The 26,427-nt window shown below is 58.3% G+C and overlaps 2 protein-coding genes across 2 annotated transcripts; both read left to right on the forward strand.

Annotated features, from left to right (window-relative positions):
- Positions 1-702: 702 nt before the first annotated feature.
- Positions 703-12,431, forward strand: RHPN1 (rhophilin Rho GTPase binding protein 1). The gene is made up of 15 exons (XM_064268149.1): positions 703-783; positions 4,683-4,798; positions 5,596-5,724; positions 6,806-6,881; positions 7,805-7,882; positions 8,415-8,539; positions 8,651-8,817; positions 8,988-9,181; positions 9,671-9,827; positions 9,908-10,015; positions 10,268-10,462; positions 11,093-11,169; positions 11,328-11,474; positions 11,554-11,715; positions 12,089-12,431. The coding sequence occupies exons 1-15, from the start codon at positions 703-705 to the stop codon at positions 12,326-12,328; spliced, it is 2,052 nt and encodes a 683-aa protein (XP_064124219.1). The 3' UTR covers positions 12,329-12,431.
- A 7,468-nt stretch (positions 12,432-19,899) lies between these two features.
- LOC135227597 (uncharacterized) lies at positions 19,900-24,264 on the forward strand (the record flags this gene model as incomplete). Its single annotated transcript, XM_064267680.1, has 5 exons — positions 19,900-19,932; positions 22,392-22,692; positions 23,000-23,054; positions 23,186-23,310; positions 23,753-24,264. Coding segments are annotated over exons 1-5 (1,026 nt in total), but the record flags the coding sequence as incomplete, so codon positions are not given.
- Between the last annotated feature and the right edge of the window lie 2,163 nt (positions 24,265-26,427).

Below are 26,427 nucleotides of genomic sequence, written 5' to 3' on the forward strand. Positions count from 1 at the left end.
CACGTTCTGGATGCGGGACGAGTTCTGGAGGCGGGCGGGTTCTGGAGGCGGGCGGGTTCTGAGGCGGGTTCTGAGGCAGGCCGGCGCCGCGCTGGGCCGGGCCGGGCGGCTCTGCGGGGGCGAGAAGAAAGCCGCCTTTGTCAGGAGCTCCGCAAGCGATCGCCTCCAACAAAACCGTTTGAAAACCCTATTGTGAGCCCTGTGGAGCAACCCTCTCCGAGGTCCCGTTGCCGGGTGACGGGGTGACGGGGTGCCGGGTGACGCGGACGGCCCATGCTTCCGAGACTCTGCGAGCTCCCTAGAGGGCTCGGAGGGGCGACCCCGCGGCCAGTGCCCACTTTTTTGTCGCGTCCCCCCGCCCCGAATTCCCCCCGCGAGCTGGACCTCGGAGCATGCGCACTGCCCGGCCCCAGCGGCGCTCCCGGCCCGCTGTTGCCCGGGTTACCACACTCCCTCGGGCCCACGGTCCCGCCCGGAGCCCGCCTCCCCCGTGCGCTGATTGGCCTGTGCTGCTGTCCGTCCGAGCCGCTGCCGCCGCCGATTGGGCGAGGCAAGTTTCGCACGCTCGGCTCTCCCAGCCACGCCCCCGGCCCCGGGCAGCCCCACCGGGAAGAGCGAGTCCGGCGGCGGGCGGCGGCGGGCGGTGGCGAGTCGGGCCCGGGCGGCTGTCGGAGCCGGCGATCGGTCGCTGCAGGGGCGGCGATGATCCTCGAGGAGAGGCCGGACGTCCCGGGCGGCGGCGAGGACAGCGCCTGGCTGCAAGCGGCCGGCAGTGGGCGCAAGGTGGGGGAGCGGGGCGGGGGTGGGGGGATCTCGGGGTGCGGCGGCGCGGGGTTCCGGGGTCGGTGAGGATTCAAGGCGGGGGATGGGGCCGGGGGACCCGCGGAGTGCCGTGGCGCAGGGCGAAGGACACGGGGGGTTACGGCTGGGGGTCGCGGGATGGAGGGGTATTGCGGGATGTGGAGCAGGGGCTGTGTGCAGGGGTGCGGGCCAGGGGCCAGGATGCATCTGGGGCTCTCGAGGTGCAGGGGTATCGCGGGGTGCAAAGCGCAGTTCCGTGGGGGTGCGGACAGGGGTGTTTGGGCGCAGATAGGGCTCCCGGCGTGCAGGGGTATTGCGGGGTGCAGAGCACAGGTCGGTAGGGGTGCGGGACTGGGAAGGTCTCAGGTGCGGGGCGGGAGTCCCCAACACCTGGTTCTGTGCCGGCAGCCACCTGTTAGCGGGGCAGGGGCAGAGGAGCTGGTGTTGGCACCCCCCCAACCCCAGGCCTGCTGCCTTCTGGTCTGCGGGTGCTTGGGAGGCGACTGTCCTTCAATGTTTCACCTGCCCCGGAGGCAGGCAGGGCTGTACCAGTGGGGAGAGTGAAGAAACTGAGGCTGGTGGCCAGGCCAGAGCCTGCTTCCCTTGCTGCCCCTGTCTAGGGTCACGGTGTGTCCAGTGGCCCCTCAGGACTGGGAGGAGGGTGAGAGTCCGGATGGTCAGCCTCTCCGAAGCCACCAAGCCCCCACACAACTGCAGGGCTCCCCTGGCCTTCCTGGATCCCCCTTCTCTGCAGGTTTTGGGCTGTGGGTGTGACAGCCACAGGCCCCCATGTTTGTTTCCAGCCCTGTAATTCCTCCCTTCCTAGCATTGTCCCCCCTGCCATGGGGTGGCTGCGTCACTGGGCGTTGATGTGATTTTATTTGAGCCGCTGACATCTGGGGGTGTGGGACATCACTGGAGGACCCCTCAGCTGAGCAGTTTGTCCTTCCGTCACTTTCTAGTCACTTTCTCAAACCTTTGGCTCTCCTGAAGTCCCTGACCTGGGATGCTGACCAGGACAGCTTCTAAGAGCACTGAGGAAGGTCTGGGACGTGGGGCCGTGTTGCAGGATGGTGCCTTGGGTCACTGTGGCTGCTCCACTGCTCTATGCCAGGTGCCCTGTCCCCCAGGCTCTCCATCCTGAGTGCCCAGCAGAGGTGATGTCTGCTCTAGGCCCAGGTGCCCCCGCCACGGTGCAGGCCTCCTTCCTCTCAGGTGTCAGGCTGCACATTGTCCCCCAGCTGGCTGAGTTCAGCTTTTGTGTGTCTGGGCCTCGTCTGCTGGGCAGGAGGAGAGAAGCAGGCCATGGGCCAGGTGAGGTGACCTGATCCTGCCCAGAGACAGAGCAGGCGCTCGGAGAGAAAGAAGGGGGCTGGGCCTGGCCCCGTGACCCCCGGGCAGTGTTTGGAGGAGCAGTTGGGGGGCTGCAGGCAAGCAGCTCCACAGGGTCTTCCCCCCCACCGCAGGCGCATCTTCAGCCGTGGGCCGTGGTGACTCTCTGTGGTTGCTGCACCCACCCAGCCGTCTCTGTACCTCTACCCTAGAGTGACCCTTCAGTCAGGGAATCCTGGCCTGTGTCTGCCCACACAGGTTGAGGTGGGGAAGTGGGCCTCAGGAGCCTGTGGCGAGGTGGTGGGACCCTGGCTTTGCTGGGGGGAGGGGATATGAGTGGCACATGGTAGAGCTGGCATTCTGGGAGCAAGTGGTGGGGCAGGGCCAGCCTGCAGGGTGGGGGCTCTGCTGCCATCCCTGGGCCTCTGTTAACACGCCTGAAGAATGGGTTGAGTAACTGCCTGAAGTGACTCTCCCCTGAGCGTTGCCCCCAGCCCTGAGCTCTGGGCCCAGGGGAGCCCCAGCACGGTTGTTAGTGTCAGGAAGCGTGGCCTTGGCAGCAGCCCATATCTGGTTTCCTCCTGTCCTGGGGTCATGGGCCCGGGTGTTCCCAGCAGCAGGTGCAGACTGACCTCTGCCCCAGGGCGGGTGCAGGGCATTTGCTTCTCTTGCTCCTGTCCCTTTCCGCCAGCCATTGCCAAGGCCCTGCCCCAGTGTAGCCACTGTGGGGATGCCCAGAGGCCACACCCCTGCTCTGTCCACAGTGGGGCCAGAAACGACCGCAGCGGGTCCAGGGCCCCAGCAAGCTGGAGCCAGACTGCCAGGGATAGCGGGATACCAGGTGGCCCGGCACCTGAACTCCTCACCTGCGGGGTTGTGGGACCAAGCTTCACTGCCTGGAGGGTGAGGGGCACTGGCTTCTGAAGTCCACAGCAGCTGTTCCCACGCCCCTCCACCCCCAGCAGGCTGTGCAGGCAGCGGCCTGGGATGGGGGAGCAGTTAAGGGTTATCAGGGCACCTGGCCGGGCTCAGAGCAGACCCGACCTGACATGTTTCTCCAGGAGCAACTGGACCCTCAGACACCTGATGGTCCCTGTGGATGAGGCAGCCTGCGGAGCTGGGCGGTTCTGCCCAGCACACACACACCCAGCCCCAGAGCAGATGCCTGCCTGCCCTGGGGCAGATATCCCCAACCCCACATGGGGGCAGATCCCCCCCCAGGGTGGGTGCCCCCCTGCTCAGGCTCCATAGCAGCTGCTGGCACATTTCAGGTCAACTTTGGAAGTAAACGGGCTGTGGCTTTGGCTTTGGCCCTTCTGCCCCCACCTCTGGCTCCACAGGTGTCTTGGAGGGCCTTCCGCCTGTGTGCACAGGGCAGGCCTGGGGTCACTGCAGAGAAGGGGCGCAACCCCACCATCAAGAAGACAGACTGACATACGCAGAGTAGGGGGGCCACGTTTGCCTCCTTTTATCCTCGTCCACCCCAGACTGGCCTCCCCTGCTAAAGGGAGCTGCCCAGTCCTTGGCAGGGCCTGCTGCAAGTCCACATGCCTGACAGCCGTGGACGCCCCTGCCCTTCCGGTCCCCCCAAGCGTCTGCAGGAGGCAGCAAGGTCTCAGGTGGGGGCTCTGGGTGAAAGAGCCAGGTCAACAAGAGGGCCCAGCCCTGGGCATCTACACAACGGGTTGCCCTCAAGGAGGGGCTGGGCCGAGGTGGTCCTAAACAAAAAAAAAAATCCATTGCCATTGAGTTGATTCCAACTGATAGCAACCCTATAGGGGTGCCCCTGGAGTGGCCGATTTGGCTGGAGGCTCCAAAGATGGAATGTCCAGTGACCAGGGAAGGGATCCTGCCATGGGCCGAGCCCTGGGGGCCTGTGCACACACACTGCCCCACCCCCAACATGGAGGGAGTGGAGCACACAGGGCTGGAGCTGGATAACACTTCCACCTGCTCAGTATGCCCGTTATTGGTGCACGTCCAGCTCTCATGACCCATTTGTGGCCACGGCAACGTGAGGCTTCCACTGTGTAGAAGAGAGCAGTGGGGCAGGGAGGGCGGTGGAGGGGGGCGCAGGGAGAGGGTGCCAGGGGAGGAGAGGGCTCCTGAGGAAGAGAGATGGTGTGGGGGCATGGAGGTGCAGAGGGGGTGCCGGGGTGCAGACAGGGCGGTGAGGTGATGTGCCCAGGGCCTCCCGGCTGGGTGGGCTCAGGCTGTACCCTCGTGGGGAGCTAGGAGGGGCCTGGGTGGGAAGGGCCTCTGGTGGCCCCCAGGGCTGAGGTAGGGCTGAGAGCTCCGAGTGCCGCACCCCACATGTGCTGCCCAGGAACCATCTGGGGGACTGTCCCACAGGGACACCAGGGACTCCGTTGAGGTGTTCACACAGCACCTGGTCAGAAAAAGAATGAGGTCTCCCAGATGGCCATCAGGAGGCATGCCCCCGTGGCTGGGCCCCCTCTTTGAGCCTGCTGGCGGCCCATGGGAGCTCCCTGGGGGCTGGGAGCTCGATGGCAGCCTGCCACCATGACCCCTCTGCGGCTTCCCGGCAGGGCTGTGACCCGCTGGCTCAATCGCAGCACAGCCGCCTACAGACCCGCAGGGCCCGTGTCCACCAGCTGATCAACAAGGAGCTTCGCATACGGACAGGAGCTGAGAACCTGTACAGGTGGGTGCCAGCACCTGCCCCTCTCCCGGGCCTCGATAGCTTCCAGGCCCCTGCAGACCAGGCCCAGGCTGGGTGTGTGAGGGCCCTGGGGCTGCTGGAATGAAGCACCACACACCAGGGACTTAAAACAACTGGAATTCATTCGCTCACAGTTCTGGAGCACAGAAGTCCAAGTTCAGGGTGCCTTTGGAGGCTCCAGGGAGGACCCTCCCTTGTCTAGTCTTGTGCTTGTCCAGTCCTTGGCATTCCTTGACTTGTGGCCACATCTCTCCAGTCTGCTAACTGGGGCCCCATACCTGCACACCCCCATCTTCAGGGGAGGCTGAAACTCGGGGCTGACCACAGGCTGCATTAAGGGCTCTGCTTGAGTCCCAGGGGCCCCTCACCCACTCCAGCACCTCCTGCACACCCCTACCAGCCTGGCTTTTCTTGCTGACCACTGCACCGTGTCCGTCCCCCAGACACAGGTGCAGAGGACTGAGACTCCCCCCTCTTCTCCAGGGGAGATGGTCTTGAGTCAAAGGGGTGGTCCTGTATCCTGGGGCTGGGCAGAGGGGAGGGGGAAGTGGTGGAGGAGACGTGCCCCCAGGGCAAAGTCAGGACTGCCTGTGAGGGGGTTTGGGTAACCAGGACTGTAGGGAGGCGACGGGGGGGCTCCCAAACCAGCTGAGGGCTGTCTTGTGTCTATTCTGGGCCCTTAGGCCACCCCATCATCTTAGGCTGGGTCACCAGGGCAGTGGGGGGCCTGGGCATGGGTCTGCCTCAGGACAGGGCTCTGACCTCATGGGGTCCTCCAGAGCAACCAGCAACAGCCGAGTCAGGGAGACGGTCGTCCTGGAGCTGAGCTATGTCAACGCCAGCCTGCAGCTGCTGAAGGAAGAGCTGGAGGAACTCAACAGCGGCATGGACACACCCCGGCATCAGGGGTGCGTGTGTGCATGGCTGTGCCCTGGCATGAAGGGTGCGTGTGTGTGTGCATGGATGCACTCCGGCACAGGGGGTATGTGTGTGCATGTGTGTGTGCATGGATGCACTCGGCTTGGGGTACATGTGTGCGCATGCGTGAGGCTGTGTTTTGGAACAAAGCGTATGCACGGAAGTCCCCTGGCACGAGGTGGGTGTGTATGTGCACACATGTGTATAGATGCCCCCCAGCAAAGGAGTGCATGTGTGTGAACACACCCCATCACGAGGGATGCGTGTGTGCTATGCGCGTGGGCGTGGACGCACTCTGGCCTGGGGTACGTGTGTGTTCACGTGTGAGGCTGTGTTCCAGGACAAAGCACGTACGTGGACATGCCTTGGCCTGAGGGGTGTGTGTGCTGTGTGTGTCTGTCTGTGTGTGTGTCTGTCTTAGGCTGCATTCTCTAGAGAAGCAAAACCAGTGAAGTGTATATATGTAAATATACAGACAGATTTATTTCAAGGAAATGGGTCACACAGTTGTGGAGGCTGACAAGTCCCAAATCCGGGGGTCAGGCATCAGGCTGGAGGCTTCTCCTGACTCACATGGTTGCAGGGGCTGACGAACCCAAAATCGGCAGGTCAGGTGGAAGGCTGCTGGGTCACAGGGTTGTGGGAGCTGGCTAATCCCAAAATTTGCAAGTCAGATAGCAGGCTGCTGGCTCATGTCCCAAGAACCAGAGGTCAGAGGATGACGAGTCAGATGCAGGATCGAGAGAGTGAGCTTTGCCAGGACATCCGAATATTGGATACAGACCACGTCCCAAGGAAGCTCCCTTTTCAGCTGCTTGGGTGCTCACGTCCAATCACAAAATGGAGGAAGATTAAACCATATCCGCCAAACTGCTAAGAACCCTAGTCTAGCCAAGTCGCCACAAACGTCACTCTGTGCCTGTGTGAGTCTGCGTTCTGGGACAAAGCGTGTGTGGATGCGCGGATAGAAGGAGGGACAGACATCAGTAGGGCAGGAGCAGTGGGTGGCACCTGGTACTTGGGGACAGCAGGGTCCGGCCCCGGAGTCTGGAGAGGACACTCTGATTCCAGGGAAGGCGTCCGCATCCCTATGATCCCTCTGGGCCTGAAGGAGACCAAGGAGCTGGACTGGTCCACACCCCTGAAGGTGAGTTGCTGCTGAGCCCCCTTCTGCAGGGCCTGAGTGGGGTTTGCCCTTCCTGGGGTGGTCGGAGGGATCATGGCCCTGCCCTGGGGTTCAAGGGATCAGGGTCCCAGGGTCCTGGCCCTGCCTGAGGAATTGAGCAGATGAGGAAACTGAGGCCCAGAAAGAGGAAGGGGCTAGCCTGGTCGCCCAGGGGCCTGAGCAGAGCCACAGAGGCCCGGTGCCGCTCCGCTTCTGCTCTGCAGGCCACACTGGACCCCCCTGGAGGCAGAGGTGGTTCTGCCCGGGCGGGAGGGTTGGGGTGAGTCGACTCCCTGCCCTGGCACAGTGTGTCAAGCCTGGCTGTCCTGCTGGAAGCCCCAGGGTGGCTCCAGGGTCCTGGGACTGATGCTCTGAGGACCCCATGGCCTGAGGGCTGCCTGCCCACTCCAAACCAGAGCCTGTTCCCCAGTGTCTTCTTGAGCCCCCACGGGCCCAGTGTTGGCAGTGGTTCTGGCCCAGCCACCACCAGCAGGTTCCCTGAGGCAAGTGGCCCACCTCCATATTCCTCGATTTCCTTGCCTGTCAGACGGCAGCCAGCACCTGCCTCAGGGTGGCCTGTCAGATGGCAGCTGGCACCTGTCCCAAGGGTTGCCGTGTCCCAAGGGTTGCCATGTCCCAAGGTCCCCGTGGGGGTCGGTAGGGGAATGCAACAATAGCATCAACTGTCCTGGCCTACATCTGAGGGGGCTGGCATTGTCTTCGAGGAATCCCAGGGCCGGGGGGACACAGCTCAGCACCCAGCCCAGTGCCTGCCAGGCCCTGCACACCCACCAGCCCTTCTCGGGGGCCAGCCCTTTGCCACCCAACCAACACCCCGGCCCTGCTGTGCAGACATAGCCCCCCCCCACCCCTCTGCCTGCCTCTCCCTGTCCCCGCCCCCTTAGGAGCTGATCTCAGGGCACTTTGGAGAGGATAGCGCCTCCTACGAGGCGGAACTCAAGGAGCTGGAGGACCTGAGGCAGGTATGTGGCCTCTTCCCTACCCCTACTGCCTCCTGGGAGGGCAGCTGTGGGGCCTCAGGAAGGTCCCAGCTGCCCGAAGGCCACCCTGGTGCCCCACCCTCCATGAGGTGGCCCACCTAGCTTACGGGTGAGCAAACAGGCTCATGTCGGGCACCAAGCAGGAGCTCAGTGTAGATGTTCACCCGGGTGGCAGGGACCAGAACACCAGAGGGTCTGCACACCCCCAAGGGGAATTTCTTCTCTGGGTCCCTGCTGGCCTCTCACCCCAGTGCTGACCCTCACTCTGTGTCCTACACTGGCTCCCAGATGGCACACATGGCTGGGGGAGGGGAAGTGTGCCCGGTGTGGCTGGCATGGGTGGTGAGGGGGTAAGGCCTCCACCAAGGATGCAGGTGCTCTGCAGCGGCTCCCACCACTGAATCCGTGGAACTTATGCTCTCCACCCCTCCCTGAGTGCTGCCAGCAGGCCCCCAGGGCCGTGAGTGTGCTGTGGGGGACCAGGCAGTGGGGCCCAGCTGGCTGCTCCCCGCAGGCCATGCGGACGCCCAGCCGGGACCAGGCGGGCCTGGAGCTGCTCACGGCGTATTACAGCCAGCTCTGCTTCCTGGATGCCCGCTTCTCCACGCCCGCCAGGAGCCTGGGGCTGCTCTTCCACTGGTAGGGGGCCTGGGGGTTGGGCCCCCCGTGAGGTCCTCCCCTACCACCCCCCCTACCCTCGGGCCCTTCTCGGCGCCCAGGGACCTCACCAGCCCCATGCCCACCCCACAGGTACGACTCGCTCACGGGGGTCCCGGCCCAGCAGCGGAGCCTAGCCTTCGAGAAGGGTAGCGTGCTCTTCAACATCGGTGCTCTCTACACCCAGATCGGGGCCCGCCAGGACCGGTCCTGCATCGAGGGCACCAGCCGCGCTATAGAGGCCTTCCAGCGGGCCGCAGGTAAGGGCCGCTCAGGGCCACCGGCTGGGGGCTTCCACACCTGCAGTGGTGGGCAGGGTGTGGTTGCAGGCCAGTCTGGTGCAGGGCGGGGACGCCCAGTGTGGGGCTGAGCAGGGGCCAGCGGGTGTGGGAGAGGCCTTGCGGCCCAGGGTGAGCATTCCCCTCTGCAGGGGCTTTCAGCCTCCTTGGGGAGAACTTCTCCCACGCGCCAAGCCCCGACATGAGCCCCGCCACACTACGTGTGCTGGAGCAGCTCATGATGGCGCAGGCCCAGGAGTGCGTCTTCGAGGGCCTCTCGCTTCCAGACCCTGCCGCGCCCCACGACGGCCCAGCCCAGCTGCGCCTGGCCCAGGAGGCCGCCCAGGTGAGGGTGGGCAGCTCCCACTGCCCTGCCAGGACCCTCTCCATCTAACCCAGGGTACTAGCCCCCAGTGGACAGGAGAGGCTGGTCCAGGGGCTGGGTGTGGGTGGGGGTGGAAGGAAGGGGCAGAGCAGGGTGTGGGGAGGCCCAGGCTGGGTAGGCAAGGTGGCCACGTCCCCATGTGTGTTGAGTCCTCAGAGCTGGTGTCCTGGTCCTGGGTCCTGTGGCATCACTGCGGTGCCAGCTCCAAACACCATGTTCCACAGCCCCCCTTAGGCTTGGGCCCCTCACTGTAGTCTGCTGAGGAGGGGCAGTACCAACCAGAGCAAGAACTGGGGAACCCCGAGCCCCCTCAGCTTGTGGTGTGGGGGCTGCTGAACCTGGGTTGGGGTGGACAGAGGCCGGGCCCTGGGCTAGGGTGGAGCAGGGCTGAGGCTGGCTGGGCCCTGCTGGCCTGCCCTGGTGCCCTGGACTCTCCATGTTCACTGGCAGGTGGCAGCCGAGTATGGCCTCGTGCAACAGGCTCTGGCCCAGTCGCCTGCCCATGACTGCATGCCCCGCTCCTGGGCTGCTCTGGTCCAGGCCAAGGCTGAGTACTTCCGTGCCCTGGCCCACTTCCACACAGCTGTGGCCCTCTGCGAAAGCCCCTGTGAGTTCCCTGCCTTGCAGGCCTACGTGGGTGGTGGGTAGGTGGACGCTCGGGGCCAGGCTCACGGTCTCTGCCCCCAGCACCGGCCGAGGGAGATCTCCCCATGCATGAGGTCTTTGGGCCACCTTGGGCCTCTAAGCCACCGGGCCCTGCGCTGCCGCTGGAGCTGGAGGAGTGCAGGAAGCGCGGTGAGGCCTGCAGGAGGGTGGGAGACCTGCCTGGTGGGGAGACCCCAGCAGCAGAGCAAGGGACCCGAGGGTGAGGCACGCCTGGCAGGCAGCGTCCCTGGGACCCGCAGCTCCCCAGTGGCCCACTCTCCACCCCGAGGCCAGCTGCGTTGGGACCCTTGGGCTGACCCCAGAGCCCCCCCATTGCCTCTCTCTTGCCAGTCCTGGGGTAGGGCTGTCCCCACGCTGTGTGACAGCTGCTGCCTGCTGTAGGCAAGGCCCACCTGAGGCGCGCCATCCTGGGGCAGGAGGAGGCGCTGCGGCTGCACAGTGTGTGCCGTGTGCCTCGCAAGGTGGACCTGCTGAGGGCCGTGGTGGCCCAGGCACTGCGGCACTCACTGGCCAAGTACTCGGAGCTTGATCGTGAGGACGACTTCTTCGAGGCTGCCGAGGCCCCCGACATCCAGCGTGAGCAGTGGGCCTGGAGGTGGGGGGGTGGGGGGTTGGGGGGTGGGGCGGAGGCAGGGGGGTGTGCCCTCATGGGTCCTGGCTGGGGCGGGCACACTGGACCAAGGGGTGGGCGTACCCTCACAGGTCCTGGCTGGGGCGGGCACAGACTGCTCCAAAGCCTCTGTTGTTCACTCGCCCACGAAGTGCATTTCTAGCCTCCCAGAGCCGCTGCTCCGGGCTCACTTGAGCCTATGAGGACCAGGAGAGGCCCAGATCCAGAGGCAGGCCCGGGGAGCTGGTGGAAAGCCGAAGCACCGCCCTGGCCTGCCTTCAATCCCCCCTCCCCACGGGCCGCTCCTGCGGCAGGGAGGGACACTGAAGCTGGTCACCCAGCACAGCCTGCACCACCTGGAGTCCCAGGGACCCCTGCCAGCCAGTCTTCAGGGGGCACTTCCCAGTGAAACCCCCTGGAGCTCCCTAGGCAGATGGGCCACCTGTGCCGGACCCCAGGCAGCTTCTCAGGGTGGGGGCAGGCTGGCCTGTCGGTCTCCTCAGGGCCGGGCTCCAAGGCCCAGGCTGGCCTGGCCGTGCCGCATCCTGGCTGGGAACTGGGGTCCTCAGAGCCTCCCTCCACCTGTCCCCTTTCAGCTAAAACCCATCAGAAGCCAGAGGTCAGGACGCCCAGCTTCTCCCAGGTGAAGGCGGCTGACATCTTCCACAGACTGGTGAGTGCTGACCCCGTTCAGGCCCCTTACCTGGACCCCAGGGACGGACCCCCCACATGATCCTCTCCAGGGGCCCCGTTGGTGTCTGTCCTGGAGTGTACAAGACTGGGTGCTAGTCAGGCCAGGTGCTCTGACCTCTGACCTCATCCTGCCCCCAGGGACCCCTGTCTGTGTTCTCAGCCAAGAACCGGTGGCGGCTGATGGGGCCAGTGCGTGTGACCCGAGGAGAGGGGGGCTTTGGCTTCACCCTGCGGGGAGACTCGCCCGTGCTCATCGCAGCCGTCATCCCAGGGGGCCGGGCTGCGGTAAGGGGCCGCCTGCCCACCCCCGGCCAACTCCCCTTCCCGAGGGTGGAGCTTCACCCGCTCACCAGCGTCCCCACAGGCAGCCGGCCTCAAGGCAGGGGACTACATCGTGTCAGTGAACAGGCAGCCATGCAGGTGGTGGAAGCACGCAGAGGTGGTGGCGCAGCTGCGGAGCGCTGGTGATGAGGGCGTGGACCTGGGCGTGGTGACGCTGCTGTCCCGCGCCGAGCCACCAGGCACGGTGAGGCCCAGCCTGGCACCGGGTCCAGTCACCCCACCCTGATGCTCTAGAGGGATGCTCCTAAAAAGAGCAGAGAGGTGGGCAGGTGGTCTGCACTGATGGGGACCTTTCAGACAGCAGCCACCTGCACCTGCTGCCACCCCTGGCAGTCCCCATCCTGCCCTCGAGGACGTCCCAGCCTGCCCCGTGGCCATCAGCCAGGCCTGTGTCCCTAGCACTCCTTGGGGCTCCTGGTAACCCTGTCCCGGAGGTCTTATCCTCCCGATGGTTGAGAGGGTGAAGCGGCAAACCCTGGGGCCCACCGCACAGCATCCCACATCTCCAGGCACCCAGCCTGCGGGGTGGCTGACTGTGTGTTTCTGTCTGAGTGCAGGGGGACCGCTGGCCAGCCCTGCTGGGCACAGGGGGCCTCCTGAGGAACCAAAAGGAGTGTGATCGTGAGATGCCAGCACCCATCCGGGTCAGCCCCAAGCCTCTCCTTGGCTGGAGCCGCAAGACCAAGGGGGGCAAGGCTGCAGGCTGTCCCCCGTTCCTGGGCCCTGTGGGGACCACCACACCAGCCCCTGACCCTTGTGGGCCACCCTCACCCTCCGAGTGCCCAGGCTGGCCGTAAGGGGCTGGTCCCTCCCGGGGGACCTTCAGGGCACCATCAGCCCTGCCCAGCCTCCGGGGCTTCGGGGAGGACCCTTGCCTGCCATTAAAGACCATCTTCAGATGAGCGAGCGTGTTCGCCCAGTCCTGGGCCATAAGCACTGCGCCCACACACGGGAAGCAGTGCGTCCCGGCTGGCCTTGGTGCCCAAAGGGCCATCTTCACGTGCCCAAGGCACTGACCAGTAGAGACAGCTGCCTGGGGGTGAGCGGAGGGGGTCCAGCTGCTTCAAGAAGTCATCCTGGAAAGCTGGGGTGGGGGGGAGCAAGACGTGTGGCAATGGGTCCCTGCAGCTTGGACCTTCACTCACCGGAGCACCCTCAGCTGGGCTATCTGTGCACCCCCCCACCCCCCCAACCTGTCCATATCCTCCCTCGGTGCCCAGCCACCCTGCTGCTGCCTGGCACGGATCCCTGCGCCCAGCCCTGCTCCAAGCCAAGTTCCCCTGGCTGCCTCTCTCCACTGCCCACCCCACCGGCCCCACTGGGCTCGGCTTCCTCCCCAGCCCCCAGACCACCCTTCCTGCCCTGCCCAGCCTCTCTGGGGAAGGGCCCAGCAGGACTCTTTCCCCCACCCTCTCTTGGCCCCTCCCTACCTCCCACCCCACTCTCTGCCCCCCACAGGCACCTGAAGTGCAAGCCCAGGGGCTGTGGCAGGCAAGCTTTGGCAGCTATCTGTCGAGGCCAGCAGGGGGCCCCCCATGCTGCCCCTGGCCCAAGAGGGCTCTGCCATGTCTACCCAGCCCCTGCCACCCTTGGCTGGCTCCTCAGGCCATGAGCCCTCAGGGTCCCCAAGCCGGGAAATGGGGACAGTAGACAGGCCCCAGCAAGGCCATGTGTGAGGGAGCAGGGTGGCGGTGGGCAGGCTGGGCTGAGCTGGGAAAACCAAATTGGAAGGGGGTGCTCAGGCCCACATGCCTCAGCGGAAAAAAAAAAAACAGCGGAGGGGCCTCCAAAAGACCAGGCAGGAGCAAGGAGAGATGGACAGAGCTGGGCCAATACTCGCTCCCCTGTGGTCACCAGGGGGCAGCCGCTGTCTGCTCAAGCCACCACAGGAGACATCTGGCAGGCTCCGTTTGGGGAAGGGGAGGGGAGGGGAGGGGCAGGCTGCAGACCAGGAGAGCAGGAAGCCCCTGCAGTAAGAGACTTTGCCTCCTCTCTAGGCAGAGGCCCCCAGGTGGTCCCCCCCCGCTACGTGCGGTCATGGAATCTGGTCCCCGGGTGGGAGCAGCCTGGCTCTAAGCTTGGTCCATTGGCACCTGGTGTCCCATCACATCCCTTCTGCTTTAGCCTGAATGCCAAAGCCCTTGGGTGTGAGAGAACTGCCGAGTGTGTGTGACTTCATGAGTGTGAGTGTGCCTGAGTGTGTCTGTGAGCCTGTGTGAGTGTGGTATGTGTGGGTATGCACAGGTGTGCTCATGTGTACAGGCATGACTGCATGACTTGAGTGTGCCCGTGTGTGTGAGTGTATGTGTGAGTCTGTGCAACTTGGAGCCGTGGGAAGTGCAGTCATCAGAGGCAGAAAGGAAGGGCTGGAATCTAGGAGTGTGGGGGCCAGGTGCACCCCTCCCCACCCACCCAGAGGGAAAAATCCCCATCTCAGCAGAAATGGCCAAGGTCACCCAGGTCTCCTCAGCACTTATTAATTTGATTAATAAAACTGTGCATCAAGGAGGCCATTACACACTAATTGGGGACGACAGGGTTGGCAGGGCAAGTTCAGGAGACGCAGTGCCCCCCTCTCACTGCCCCATCCGGACCGGGGGCGGGGGGGAGAGCGTGAGAGCTGCCCTCGGCTGGCCATCTGCCACTGGGGCGCCTCCAGGCTGGTGAGGTGGGGGTTGCTCCCTACACAGAGACAGACTGGAGGGACCCACCAGACTCCCCCAGGCTCAAGACGCATGCTCTGTCCAGCCTCCCTGGTGTCTTCTGAGTCCCTGATGGATGGCTGAATTGGCAGTGGTAGAGCTGCCACTGCTCCGGAAGAGGACAAGGGCATGGGCCCAGCCTGGGAAAACCAGTTCCTCCACCCTAGCAAGACCCTGGCCACCCCCAGGGGCCAGGACAGGACTCAGGCCAGAGGGCACTGCCTGAGGCAGTGACACTGGTGGGGGAGCCCTGTGGGCACTGTAGGTCCACCACCTCAGGGCCAAGCCTTCAGGGTGGTGTCAGGGATGCGCAAGTGCCCCCAGCACAAGCAGGAGGCCCCAGCTGTGCTGTGTGCTGGGGGCACTGGGGCATCCAACCTGGGCTGCCCTGAGGGGTGACCCTGTGGGGCCAGGCTCTTGCCCATGAGCGCTGACATGGGCGGAGGCCTTTTCCATGTGGGCAGCACTGCCTGACCCCTGGGCACCTGAGGTATCCACACCGAGGAGTACACGTATGCATGCGTGCGTGTGCATGTGCAAGGGTGGGCCTCTCTGTGCACCCTGCTGCTTTCTCCTACAGACTCCTGGCTCCAGCTCCTTGCTGGTGCTCTCCCCTCCCACCTTCCCGGCTGGGCCCTGTGGCCTCTGGGAACCAGCAGGTGCCTTCCTCAGACAGGCTTTTCCTGGCCAGCACTGCTGTCACTGGCTTTTGCCCTGCTTCCTTGCCCAGCCACATCACTACGGCCACTGTACAGCGGCCATGGGCCGTGGGTATGGTCGCACTGGCTTGCTGACAGCCACGAGTGCTTGTAGAAGGTTCCAGTGATGTGCTCACCGCGGGCTGTCCCCAGTGCCAGTGCTGCGCGAGGGGCGCGGGAGCGCGTGCGTGCGGACTTGGCCTGTCCCCGTGGGTGCGCGGCCTGGGCGCCGGCGGGGCTGCCACTGGCTGAGCCCGCGCCGGGGAGGCGCCGGCCCACGCAGGGTATTTCATCTTCCAGAGCGGCCCCCCTTGGCGGGGAGGTGAGCGTGAGCTGCGATCCTTTTTGCTTCGCCAACAGAAAACTGCCGAGAGGGAGAAAAGGTAAACTCTGTTTTGCTTGGGTCAGCAGGTAGCAGCAGCACAGATACTAACGGGGAGAGAAGGAGCGCTGGATGTAAGCTCCAGGTCCCGCCCCCTCGGCACCCAACCCCACCCCCACCCCGCCCCTTGCGGGCCACAGATTGAAGGCTAGGAACACGCAGGCTCTCCCCAGACTGACTTGGGCCGCCCTTTGGCTGCACATCTCAGCCCCGCCCCCCGCCCAGCCCAAGCCTAACCTTGATCCCAGCAGAGGTGGGGGCCGCTGAGGACTCTCCAAAGCAGAGGCTGGATCAAGGCTGCACCCCAGCTGGAGCCCTGGAAGCCGAGGCCCCTGAGCCTCTCTCACCCTCAGCTCCCATTTTGTGCCAGTGGCCCCAGGACCCTGGGCTGCGGAAGTGGGCAGGTGGGCACAGGGAAAACAAGCACCAGTCAGAGGGGCAAGACGCCCCAAAGCCCCCAGCTCCTCTCTAGGGGCAGAGCTAGGATGGTCCCGGATCCTGGGGGCACAGACACAGGCTGGTGGGAGGCAGTAAGTGAGAGAAGCAGCAGACACCTATGAGGACCCTTCTCCAGGGGCTGAGTGTAGGCCGCAAGGAGACAGCAAGGAGCAGAGCCTGCGGTGGGCTGGCCTCTGAAGCCAAGGTCCTGAAGTTGGACTTCTTCAGGGGGCCCAAGGGGTCTGAGAGGTTCTGAGCCCCAGGCGCCCTCGGAAAAGCCTCTTTGCCTTCTGAGCTGCTTCTGAACCTGCTGACTGCGTGCAGCGGGCTCAGTGATGGCCCAAAGGATAAAGCCACCCAGAACCTCAGGGTATGAGGGTCTCTGCAGATGTATTTAAATTTAGGATTTCCAGATGAGGCTATTCTAGATCCAATCACTGGTGTCTAAGAAGAGATAAGATGCACAGGGAGAAGGCTTGTGGAGACAGAGGCAGAGGTCAAAGGCATTTGCCTACAAGCCGAGGACACCAAGGGTGGCTGGCAGCCACCAGAAGCTGCAAGAGGCAAGGAAGGACGTTCCCGAGAGCCTTCAGAGCAGCCTGACTCTGCTGACACCTGGATTTCAGACGGCTGGCTTCCAGGGCTCTGGGCAAACATGCCTGCTGTTTGGAGCTCCTGGTGTGGGGCCCAGCAGCACTGGGAGACCCACACTCCGCCCTCACACAAGTCTCTGTCTTTCTCGGCCTCAGTGTGCCCTTCTGCAGGATGAACATGATCTAAGGGCCCCGTTGTTGTGGGGAGAGTGGGGAAGAGACACTCCATTTGAGTGGAGGGCCCAGCCCGGGCTGCCCAAGAGAAACACCTGGAGTGCCCACCTCTCCAAATTCTGAAGCCCTGAGCCATCAAGAGCCCTTCACTCTGTGTATATGTGTGCATGTGTGTAAGACAGTGGCTAAGTTTGTGCGTGCATGTGTGTGTGAGTAGGTGTGTGAAAGTATGTGTGTTGAGTGTGTGTGTGAATATGTGACTTTATGTGGGTGCTGAGGCCTGGAGAGCTGCCCAGGCCCAGCCCGGTGCACCCACCCCTCATGGTTTCCCCTTCTGCCTCCTGCCCCGGTGGTGGAGAGTACGTGGGTTCGCCTGGACTACAGGGGCCAGGGCAGGTGAGGTGCACCCGGCAGAGGGAGGAACCCTCAGATAAACACAGAAGTCCCCCAGGCTTTGACAGGAAGTGCACTGGAACTGCTAACAGTGACCAGGCCCATATAGGGCCAGGGAGTTTCCTGAAGTTCTGGGCTGGGACCCAGGTTCACAGGAGCCCGGAGGTGGGTGGTGCTGCCAGCGTGGGCAGAGCAGAGACCTGGGGAAGGGGTGCTCTCTCACGTACACTCACATACACACACTCACGCACAAAGCCAGCCCCCGTTGGGGCCAGTCCTTCGTCCTCAGAGCTCACAGACACAGTTGTGTCCTGCAGGTTTATTGGGAAGAAGGAGCCACTCCCCTCCCCCCACCCACACACCAGCTCCCATTCCCAGGCTGCCACCCATTCACCTGGGGTCTGATGAGGATGGGGTGTGCGTCCATGAGTGGAGAGGACATGGGATAGACAGAATGAAAGCCAGTAGGCTGGGGGGGCAGGGGGAGAAGGCCGGGCAGAGGGCTCTCTAGGGTCCCATGTGGGAAGGGCACATCCCAGGGGACACGAGGGAGAGGAAAGTTGTGTCCCTATAGTGGTAGGGGCACTGTTGCTGACTTTGCCTCAGTTTCCCCACCTGTAAGCTAAGGCTGTGAAAGAACCTGCCCTGAGCCCTGTTTGACCCCTTGTGGAGGAGGAAATGGCAGCAGACCCAAAGTTCATCCTCCCATTTCTAAATGCCCATTACTGAGTCAGCCAGGCCAACCCCACCCATCATGCACTCACACACAGACACACACATGCATCCGTGAACACATGCAGATGCACATGTGCGCACACACATCCAGGTGCACATGCAGACGCACTCAGAGGAGAGCATGGGGTCTCTGGAGCAGGGTGAACCCTCCTTTACTTACTAGATTACTACTTTTGCCCTGCTCCCCAGGAGCTGTATGGCTGCATGGGCAGGACTGGAGGACTGCGTCCTCAGAGGAGTGGAGTGCGACAGGCAGACATCACCCACCTGCCACCTCTCCCCTCTGCTGCCATGAAAATTGCCACCATCTCCAAGGCCAATATCAGTATTTCTACTGCTTCACTTCCACCTTGAGCCTTACCACCACCACCACTAATATCAACAGAAGCATCACCACCACCACCATCTCTGATGTCAACATTACCATCACCACCTCCACCTCCAACATCACCACCACCTCCAACATCACCACCACCACCTCCAATGTCAATATCAGCAACACCACCACCTTCATTGTCAACATCAACATCACCACCACCTCCACCTCCAACGTCAATGTCAACACCACCACCACCTCCAAGATCAACGTCACCACCATTACCTCCATCAACATCACCACCATTACCTCCATCAACATCACCACTACCATCTCTAATGTCAGCATCACCGTCGCCACCACCTCTGTCAGCATTAGCATCATTATCATCATCGCCACCTCCACCTCCAACATCACCACCACCACCACCTCTGATGTCACTACCAGCATCAGCACCACCTTCATTGTCAACATCAGCATCACCATCACCTCCAACATCAACATTAATTAGCATCATCACCACTACTGAAGAAGAGCCCTGGTGGTGCAGCGGTTAAGCTTTTGGCTGCTAATCAAAAGGTTGGCAGTTCAAATCCACCAGCCACTCTTTGGAAACCCTATAACGTTGCCACTCCTTGGAAACTCTGTGGCATAGTTCTACTCAGTCCTGTAGGGTAGCTATGAGTCGGAATCTCCTCGATGGTAGCAGGTTTAGCTTTTGTTTTTGTTTTCACCACTACTACCTCCAATGTCAACATCACCATCACTGTTACCAATTGAACTGTGTCCCCTCAAAATGTGTCAACTTGGCTAGGCTTTGATTCCCAGTATTGTGTGGTTGTCCCCCATTTGGTGATCTGATGTGATTATCCTATGTGTTGTAAATCCTAGCCTTTATGATGTTGATGACCCCACGTGTCTGTCAGTTTGTCGTCCTGTGGGGCTTGTGTGTTGCTGTGATCCTGGAAGCTATGCCAGCAGTATTCAAATACCAGCAGCATCACCCATGGTGGACAGGTTTCAGCTGAGCTTCCAGATTAAGACAGACTAGGAAGAAGGACCCGGCAGTCTACTTCTGAAAAGCATTAGCCAGTGAAAACCTTATGAATAGCAGCAAAACATTGTCTGATATAGTGCTGGGAGATGAGCCCCTCAGATTGGGAGGCACCCAAAATACGACTGGGGAAGAGCTGCCTCCTCAAAGTCGAGTTGACCTTAATGATGTGGATGGAGTCGAGCTTTTGGGACCTTCATTTGCCGATGTGGCACTACTCAAAATGAGAAGAAACAGCTGCAAATATCCATTAATAATTGAAATCTGGAATGTACAAAGTATAAAAGAATTGGAAATAGTCAAAAATGGAATGGAACACATAAATAGCTACATCCTAGGCAATAGTGAGCTGAAATGGACTGGTATTGCCGATTTTGAATCAGACAATCATATAGTCTACTATGCCGGGAATGACAACTTGAAAAGGAATGACGTTGCTTTCATTGTCAAAAAGAGCATTTCAAGATCTATCCTGAAGTACAACACTGTTACTGTTAGGGTAATATCCATATGCCTACAAGGAAGACCAGTTAATACGACTATTTTTTTCAAATTTGCCCACCAACCACTAAGGCCAAAGATGAAGAAATTGAAGATTTTTACCAACTTTTGCAATCTGAAATTGATCGAACATGCAGTCGGGATGCACTGATAATTACTGGTGATTGGAATGCAAGAACTGGAAACAAAGAAGGATCGGTAGTTGGAAAATATGGCCTTGGTTATAGAAACGATGCTGGAGATCAAATAATTGAATTTTGCAAGACCAATGACTTCTTCATTGTAAACACCTTTTTTTTCCCCAACTTAAACGACTGTACAAATGGACCTTGCCAGATGGAATACACAAAAATCAAATCGACTACATCTGTGGAAAGGAACGATGGAAAAGTTCAATATCATCAGTCAGAACAAGGTCAGGGTCCAACCAGGATCAGACCATCAATTACTCATATGCAAGGTTAAGTTGAAACTGAAGAAAATTAGAACACATCCCGGAGAGCCAAAGTATGACCTTGAGTATATCCCACCTGAATTTAGAGACCATCTCAAGAGCAGATCTGACGCGTTGAACACTAATGACCAAAGACCAAACGAGTTGTTCAAGGACATCATACATGAAGAAAGCAAGAGGTCACTAAATAGATAGAAGAGAAAGAATAAACCTAAATGGATGTCAGAAGAGACACTGAAACTTGCTGTTGAACATTGAGTAGCTAAAGCAAAAATAAAAAATTATGAAGTAATAGAGCTGAACAGAAGATTTCAAAGGGCGGCTCGAAAAGATAAAGTATTATGATGACATGTGCAAAGACCTGGAGACAAAAAACCAAAAGGGAAGAACACATTCAGCATTTCTCAAGCTGAAAGAACTGAAGAAAAAATTCAAGCCTTGAGTTGCAATAGTGAAGGATTCTACAGCGAAAATACTGAATGATGCAGGAAGCATTGAAAGAGGAAGGAAGGAATACAGAGTCACTATACACAATTGGTAGACGTTCAACCTTTCAGGAGGTAACAAATGACCAGGTATCAACAGTACTGAAGGAAGAAGTCCAAGCTGCACTGAAGGCATTGGCAAAAAACAAGGGAATTGATGGGATACCAATTGAGATGTTTCGACAAATGAATGCAGTGCTAGAAGTGCTCACTCATCTATGCCAAGAAATTTGGAAGACAGCTACCTGGCCATCCGACTAGAGGAGATCCATATTTATGCCTATTCCCAAGAAAGGTGATCCAACTGAATGCAGACATTATCAAACAACATCATTAATATCACATGCAAGGAAAATTTTACTGAAGATCATTCAAAAGTGGCTGCAGCAGTATATCGACAGGGAACTGCCAGAAATTCAAGCTGAATTTAGAAAAGAATGTGGAATATCAGATGGATCCTGGCTGAAAACAGTGAGTACCAGAAAGATGTTTACCCATATTTTATTGACTATGCAAAGCCATTTGACTGTGTGGATCATAACAAATTATGGATAACACTGCAGAGAATGGGAATTCCAGAACACTTAATTGTGCTCATGAGGAATTTGTACATGAATCAAGAAGCAGTTGTTTGCACAGAACAAGGGGATACTGCATGGTTTAAAGTCAGGAAAGATGTGTGTCAGGGTAGTATCCTTTCACCAAACCTGTTCAATCTGTATGCTGAGCAAATAATCCGAGAAGCTGGACTATATGAAGGAGAATGGGGAATCAGGATTGGAGGAAGACTCATTAACAACCTGCATTATGCAGATGACACAACCTTTCTTGCTGAAAGGGAAGAGGACTTGAAGTAATTACTGATGAAGGTCAAAGATCACAGCCTTCAGTATGGATTATACCTCAGCATAAAGAAAACAAAAATCCTCGCAACTGAGCCAATAAGCAACATCATGATAAACGGAGAAAACATTGAAGCTGTGAAGGATTTCATTTTACTTGGATCCACAATCAACACCCATGGAAGCAGCAGTCAAGAAATCAAAAGGTGTGTTGCATTGGGCAAATCTGCTGCAAAAGACCTCTTAAAATAAAGTGTTAAAAAGCAAAGATGTCACCTTGAGGACTGAGGAGCACCTGACCCAAGCCATGGTGTTTTCAGTCACCTCATATGCATGCGAAAGCTGTATAAAGAATAAAGAAGACTGAAGAAGAATTGAAGCCTTTGAAATTGTGGTGTTGGCGAGGAATGTTGAATAGACCATGGACTGCCAAAAGAACAAATCTGTCTTAGAAGAAGTACAACCAGAATGCTCCTTAGAAGCAAAGATGGCGAGACTATGTCTCACATACTTTGGACATGTTGTCAGGAGGGATCAGTCCCTGGAGAAGGACATCATGCTTGGTAAAATAGAGGGTCAGGGAAAAGGAGGAAGACCCTCAATGAGACGGACTGACACAGTGACTGCAACAATGGTCTTAAGCATAGCAACAATTGTGAGGATGGCGCAGGACTGGGCAGTGTTCCGTTCTGTTGTGCATAGGGTCGCTATGAGTTGGACCTACTCGACAGCACCTAACAACAAAAACATGGCGTTAATGCAGCAGGATTAGAGGCTGTTATGTTAATGAGACAGGACTAGGTTATATCTTGAGTCAATCTCTTGAGATATAAAAGTGAGCAGAGAGGAGAGGGACCTCCTACCACCAAAAAAGCAGAGTCGGGAGTGGAGTGCGTCCTTTGGATCCAGAGTCCCTGCACTGAGAAACTCCTAGACCAGGGACGATTGATGACAAGGACCTTCCCCCAGAGCCGACAGGGAGCTGGCACCCTGAATTCAGACTTCTAGCCTCCTAGAATGTGAGAGAATAAATTTCTGTTTGTTAAAGCGATCCACTTGTGTATTTCTATTATGGCAGCTCTAACTGACTAAGACAATCACCATCACCACTTCCAATGTCAACATCACCGTCACCACCTACAATGTCAGCATCACCATCACCATTACCACTTCCAATGTCAGCATCACCATCACCGTCACCGCCTACAATGTCAGCATCACCGTCACCACCTACAATGTCAGCATCACCATCACCATTACCACTTCCAATGTCAGCATCACCATCACCACCTACAATGTCGGCATCACCATCACCGTCACCGCCTACAATGTCGGCATCACCATCACCACCTACAATGTCAGCATCACCATCACCATCACCACCTACAATGTCAGCATCACCATCACCACCTACAATGTCAGCATCACCATCACCATCACCACCTACAATGTCAGCATCACCATCACCATCACCACCTACAATGTCAGCATCACCATCACCATCACCACCTACAATGTCAGCATCACCATCACCACCTACAATGTCAGCATCACCATCACCACCTACAATGTCAGCATCACCATCACCATCACCGCCTACAATGTCAGCATCACCATCACCATCACCACCTGCAATGTCAGCATCACCATCACCACCTACAATGTCAGCATCACCATCACCATTACCACTTCCAATGTCAGCATCACCATCACCACCTACAATGTCGGCATCACCATCACCGTCACCGCCTACAATGTCAGCATCACCATCACCATCACCGCCTACAATGTCAGCATCACCATCACCATCACCGCCTACAATGTCAGCATCACCATCACCACCTACAATGTCAGCATCACCATCACCATCACCGCCTACAATGTCAGCATCACCATCACCATCACCGCCTACAATGTCAGCATCACCATCACCACCTACAATGTCGGCATCACCATCACCATCACCGCCTACAATGTCAGCATCACCATCACCATCACCGCCTACAATGTCAGCATCACCATCACCACCTACAATGTCAGCATCACCATCACCACCTACAATGTCAGCATCACCATCACCACCTACAATGTCAGCATCACCATCACCATCACCGCCTACAATGTCAGCATCACCATCACCATCACCGCCTACAATGTCAGCATCACCATCACCATCACCGCCTACAATGTCAGCATCACCATCACCACCTACAATGTCAGCATCACCATCACCACCTACAATGTCAGCATCACCATCACCACCTACAATGTCAGCATCACCATCACCATCACCGCCTACAATGTCAGCATCACCATCACCGCCTACAATGTCAGCATCACCATCACCATCACCGCCTACAATGTCAGCATCACCATCACCATCACCGCCTACAATGTCAGCATCACCATCACCACCTACAATGTCAGCATCACCATCACCACCTACAATGTCAGCATCACCATCACCACCTACAATGTCGGCATCACCATCACCATCACCGCCTACAATGTCAGCATCACCATCACCATCACCGCCTACAATGTCAGCATCACCATCACCACCTACAATGTCAGCATCACCATCACCATCACCGCCTACAATGTCAGCATCACCATCACCATCACCGCCTACAATGTCAGCATCACCATCACCACCTACAATGTCAGCATCACCATCACCATCACCGCCTACAATGTCAGCATCACCATCACCATCACCGCCTACAATGTCAGCATCACCATCACCATCACCGCCTACAATGTCAGCATCACCATCACCATCACCGCCTACAATGTCAGCATCACCATCACCATCACCGCCTACAATGTCAGCATCACCATCACCACCTACAATGTCAGCATCACCATCACCACCTACAATGTCAGCATCACCATCACCACCTACAATGTCAGCATCACCATCACCATCACCGCCTACAATGTCAGCATCACCATCACCATCACCGCCTACAATGTCAGCATCACCATCACCACCTACAATGTCAGCATCACCATCACCACCTACAATGTCAGCATCACCATCACCACCTACAATGTCGGCATCACCATCACCATCACCGCCTACAATGTCAGCATCACCATCACCATCACCGCCTACAATGTCAGCATCACCATCACCACCTACAATGTCGGCATCACCATCACCATCACCGCCTACAATGTCAGCATCACCATCACCATCACCGCCTACAATGTCAGCATCACCATCACCACCTACAATGTCAGCATCACCATCACCACCTACAATGTCAGCATCACCATCACCACCTACAATGTCAGCATCACCATCACCACCTACAATGTCAGCATCACCATCACCATCACCGCCTACAATGTCGGCATCACCATCACCATCACCGCCTACAATGTCAGCATCACCATCACCATCACCGCCTACAATGTCAGCATCACCATCACCACCTACAATGTCAGCATCACCATCACCATCACCGCCTACAATGTCAGCATCACCATCACCATCACCGCCTACAATGTCGGCATCACCATCACCATCACCGCCTACAATGTCAGCATCACCATCACCATCACCGCCTACAATGTCAGCATCACCATCACCATCACCGCCTGCAATGTCAGCATCACCATCACCATCACCGCCTACAATGTCAGCATCACCATCACCATCACCGCCTACAATGTCAGCATCACCATCACCATCACCGCCTACAATGTCAGCATCACCATCACCATCACCGCCTACAATGTCAGCATCACCATCACCACCTACAATGTCAGCATCACCATCACCATCACCGCCTACAATGTCAGCATCACCATCACCACCTACAATGTCGGCATCACCATCACCATCACCGCCTACAATGTCAGCATCACCATCACCATCACCGCCTACAATGTCAGCATCACCATCACCATCACCACCTGCAATGTCGGCATCACCATCACCATCACCACCTACAATGTCAGCATCACCATCACCATCACCGTCACCGCCTACAATGTCAACATCAGCATCACCTCTGTTATGGATTGAATTTTGTCCCCCAAAATATGCGTCAACTTGGCTAGTCCATGATTCCCAGTATTGTGTGATTGTCCACCATTTTGTGATCTGATGTGATTTTCCCACGTGTCTAAAATTCTATCTCTATGAAGTTAATGAGGTGGAATTAGCAGCAGTTATGTTAATGAGGCAGGACTCAAATCTACAAGATCAGATATTGCCTTAAGCCAATCCCTTTCGAGATAATAAAGACAGAAGCAAGCAGAGAGACAGGGGGACCTCATACTATCAAGAAAGTAGCACTAAGAGCATAGCATGTCCTTTGGACCCTGGTTCCCTGCTCTGAGAAGCTCCTAGAACAGGGGAAGGTTGATGACAAGGACCTTCCCCAAGAGCTGACACAGAAAGACTTCCCCTGGAACTGACACCTTGAATTTGGACTTCTAGGCTCTAGGCTGTGAGAGAATAAATTTCTCTTTGTTAAAGCCATCCACTTGTGGTATTTTGGTGATAGCAGCACTAGATGACTAAGACAACCTCCAACGTCAACATCATCACAATCACCAACGCCATCTGCAATGTCAACATCACCAGCACCTCCAACACCAACATCACCCATCATCAATGATGTCAAGATCAGAATCACTCCTAATGTAACCTTCCCCTCAGTCCTCACTGCCATTTTCTCAAGACCCTCATATCACTACATACCGTCAGTCCCACCAGCATTGCCAGCCCCATCACCAGCCTCACCAACACCAGCACAATTTCCTCTGCTGGTTGAAGCAGGCAGGCTTGTCAAGGCAGATGTGGAGACCCTGGGGAGGGGCGTGGGCAACGGGAGGAGCTCCCGGTTTGGGGCAGGCAGTGGTGGGACTGTAAGGAGGAGCAGGTTGGACCTACTGAGGGGTGAGGGGTGAGGGGTGAGGGGTGAGGGGTGAGGGGTGAGGGGTGAGGGGTGAGGGATGGCTGCAGGAAATTGCTGGGTACAGGATCCCTGATTCTGGAGGGAGAGTGGCCATAGGCCTGATGACGTTCCCAGAAGCCCTGGGAGACGTTAGATGGGCTGGAAGGGGAGGGGGAGGGCAACCTGGAGACCGAGGAAGAGAAGTCAGAGAATGGC

The sequence above is a fragment of the Loxodonta africana genome, chromosome 14 (genome assembly GCF_030014295.1).
Source record: "Loxodonta africana isolate mLoxAfr1 chromosome 14, mLoxAfr1.hap2, whole genome shotgun sequence".
Lineage (NCBI taxonomy): Eukaryota > Metazoa > Chordata > Mammalia > Proboscidea > Elephantidae > Loxodonta > Loxodonta africana.

Excerpts from the sequence above, each read along its gene's own strand:
- RHPN1 (XM_064268149.1), top strand. The coding sequence starts at position 703 with ATGATCCTCGAGGAGAGGCCGGACGTCCCGGGCGGCGGCGAGGACAGC. Across the intron at positions 9,182-9,670 it reads TGGCCCAGGAGGCCGCCCAG|GTGGCAGCCGAGTATGGCCT; the intron begins GTGAGGGTGGGC and ends GTTCACTGGCAG. Across the intron at positions 11,475-11,553 it reads TCCCAGGGGGCCGGGCTGCG|GCAGCCGGCCTCAAGGCAGG; the intron begins GTAAGGGGCCGC and ends GCGTCCCCACAG.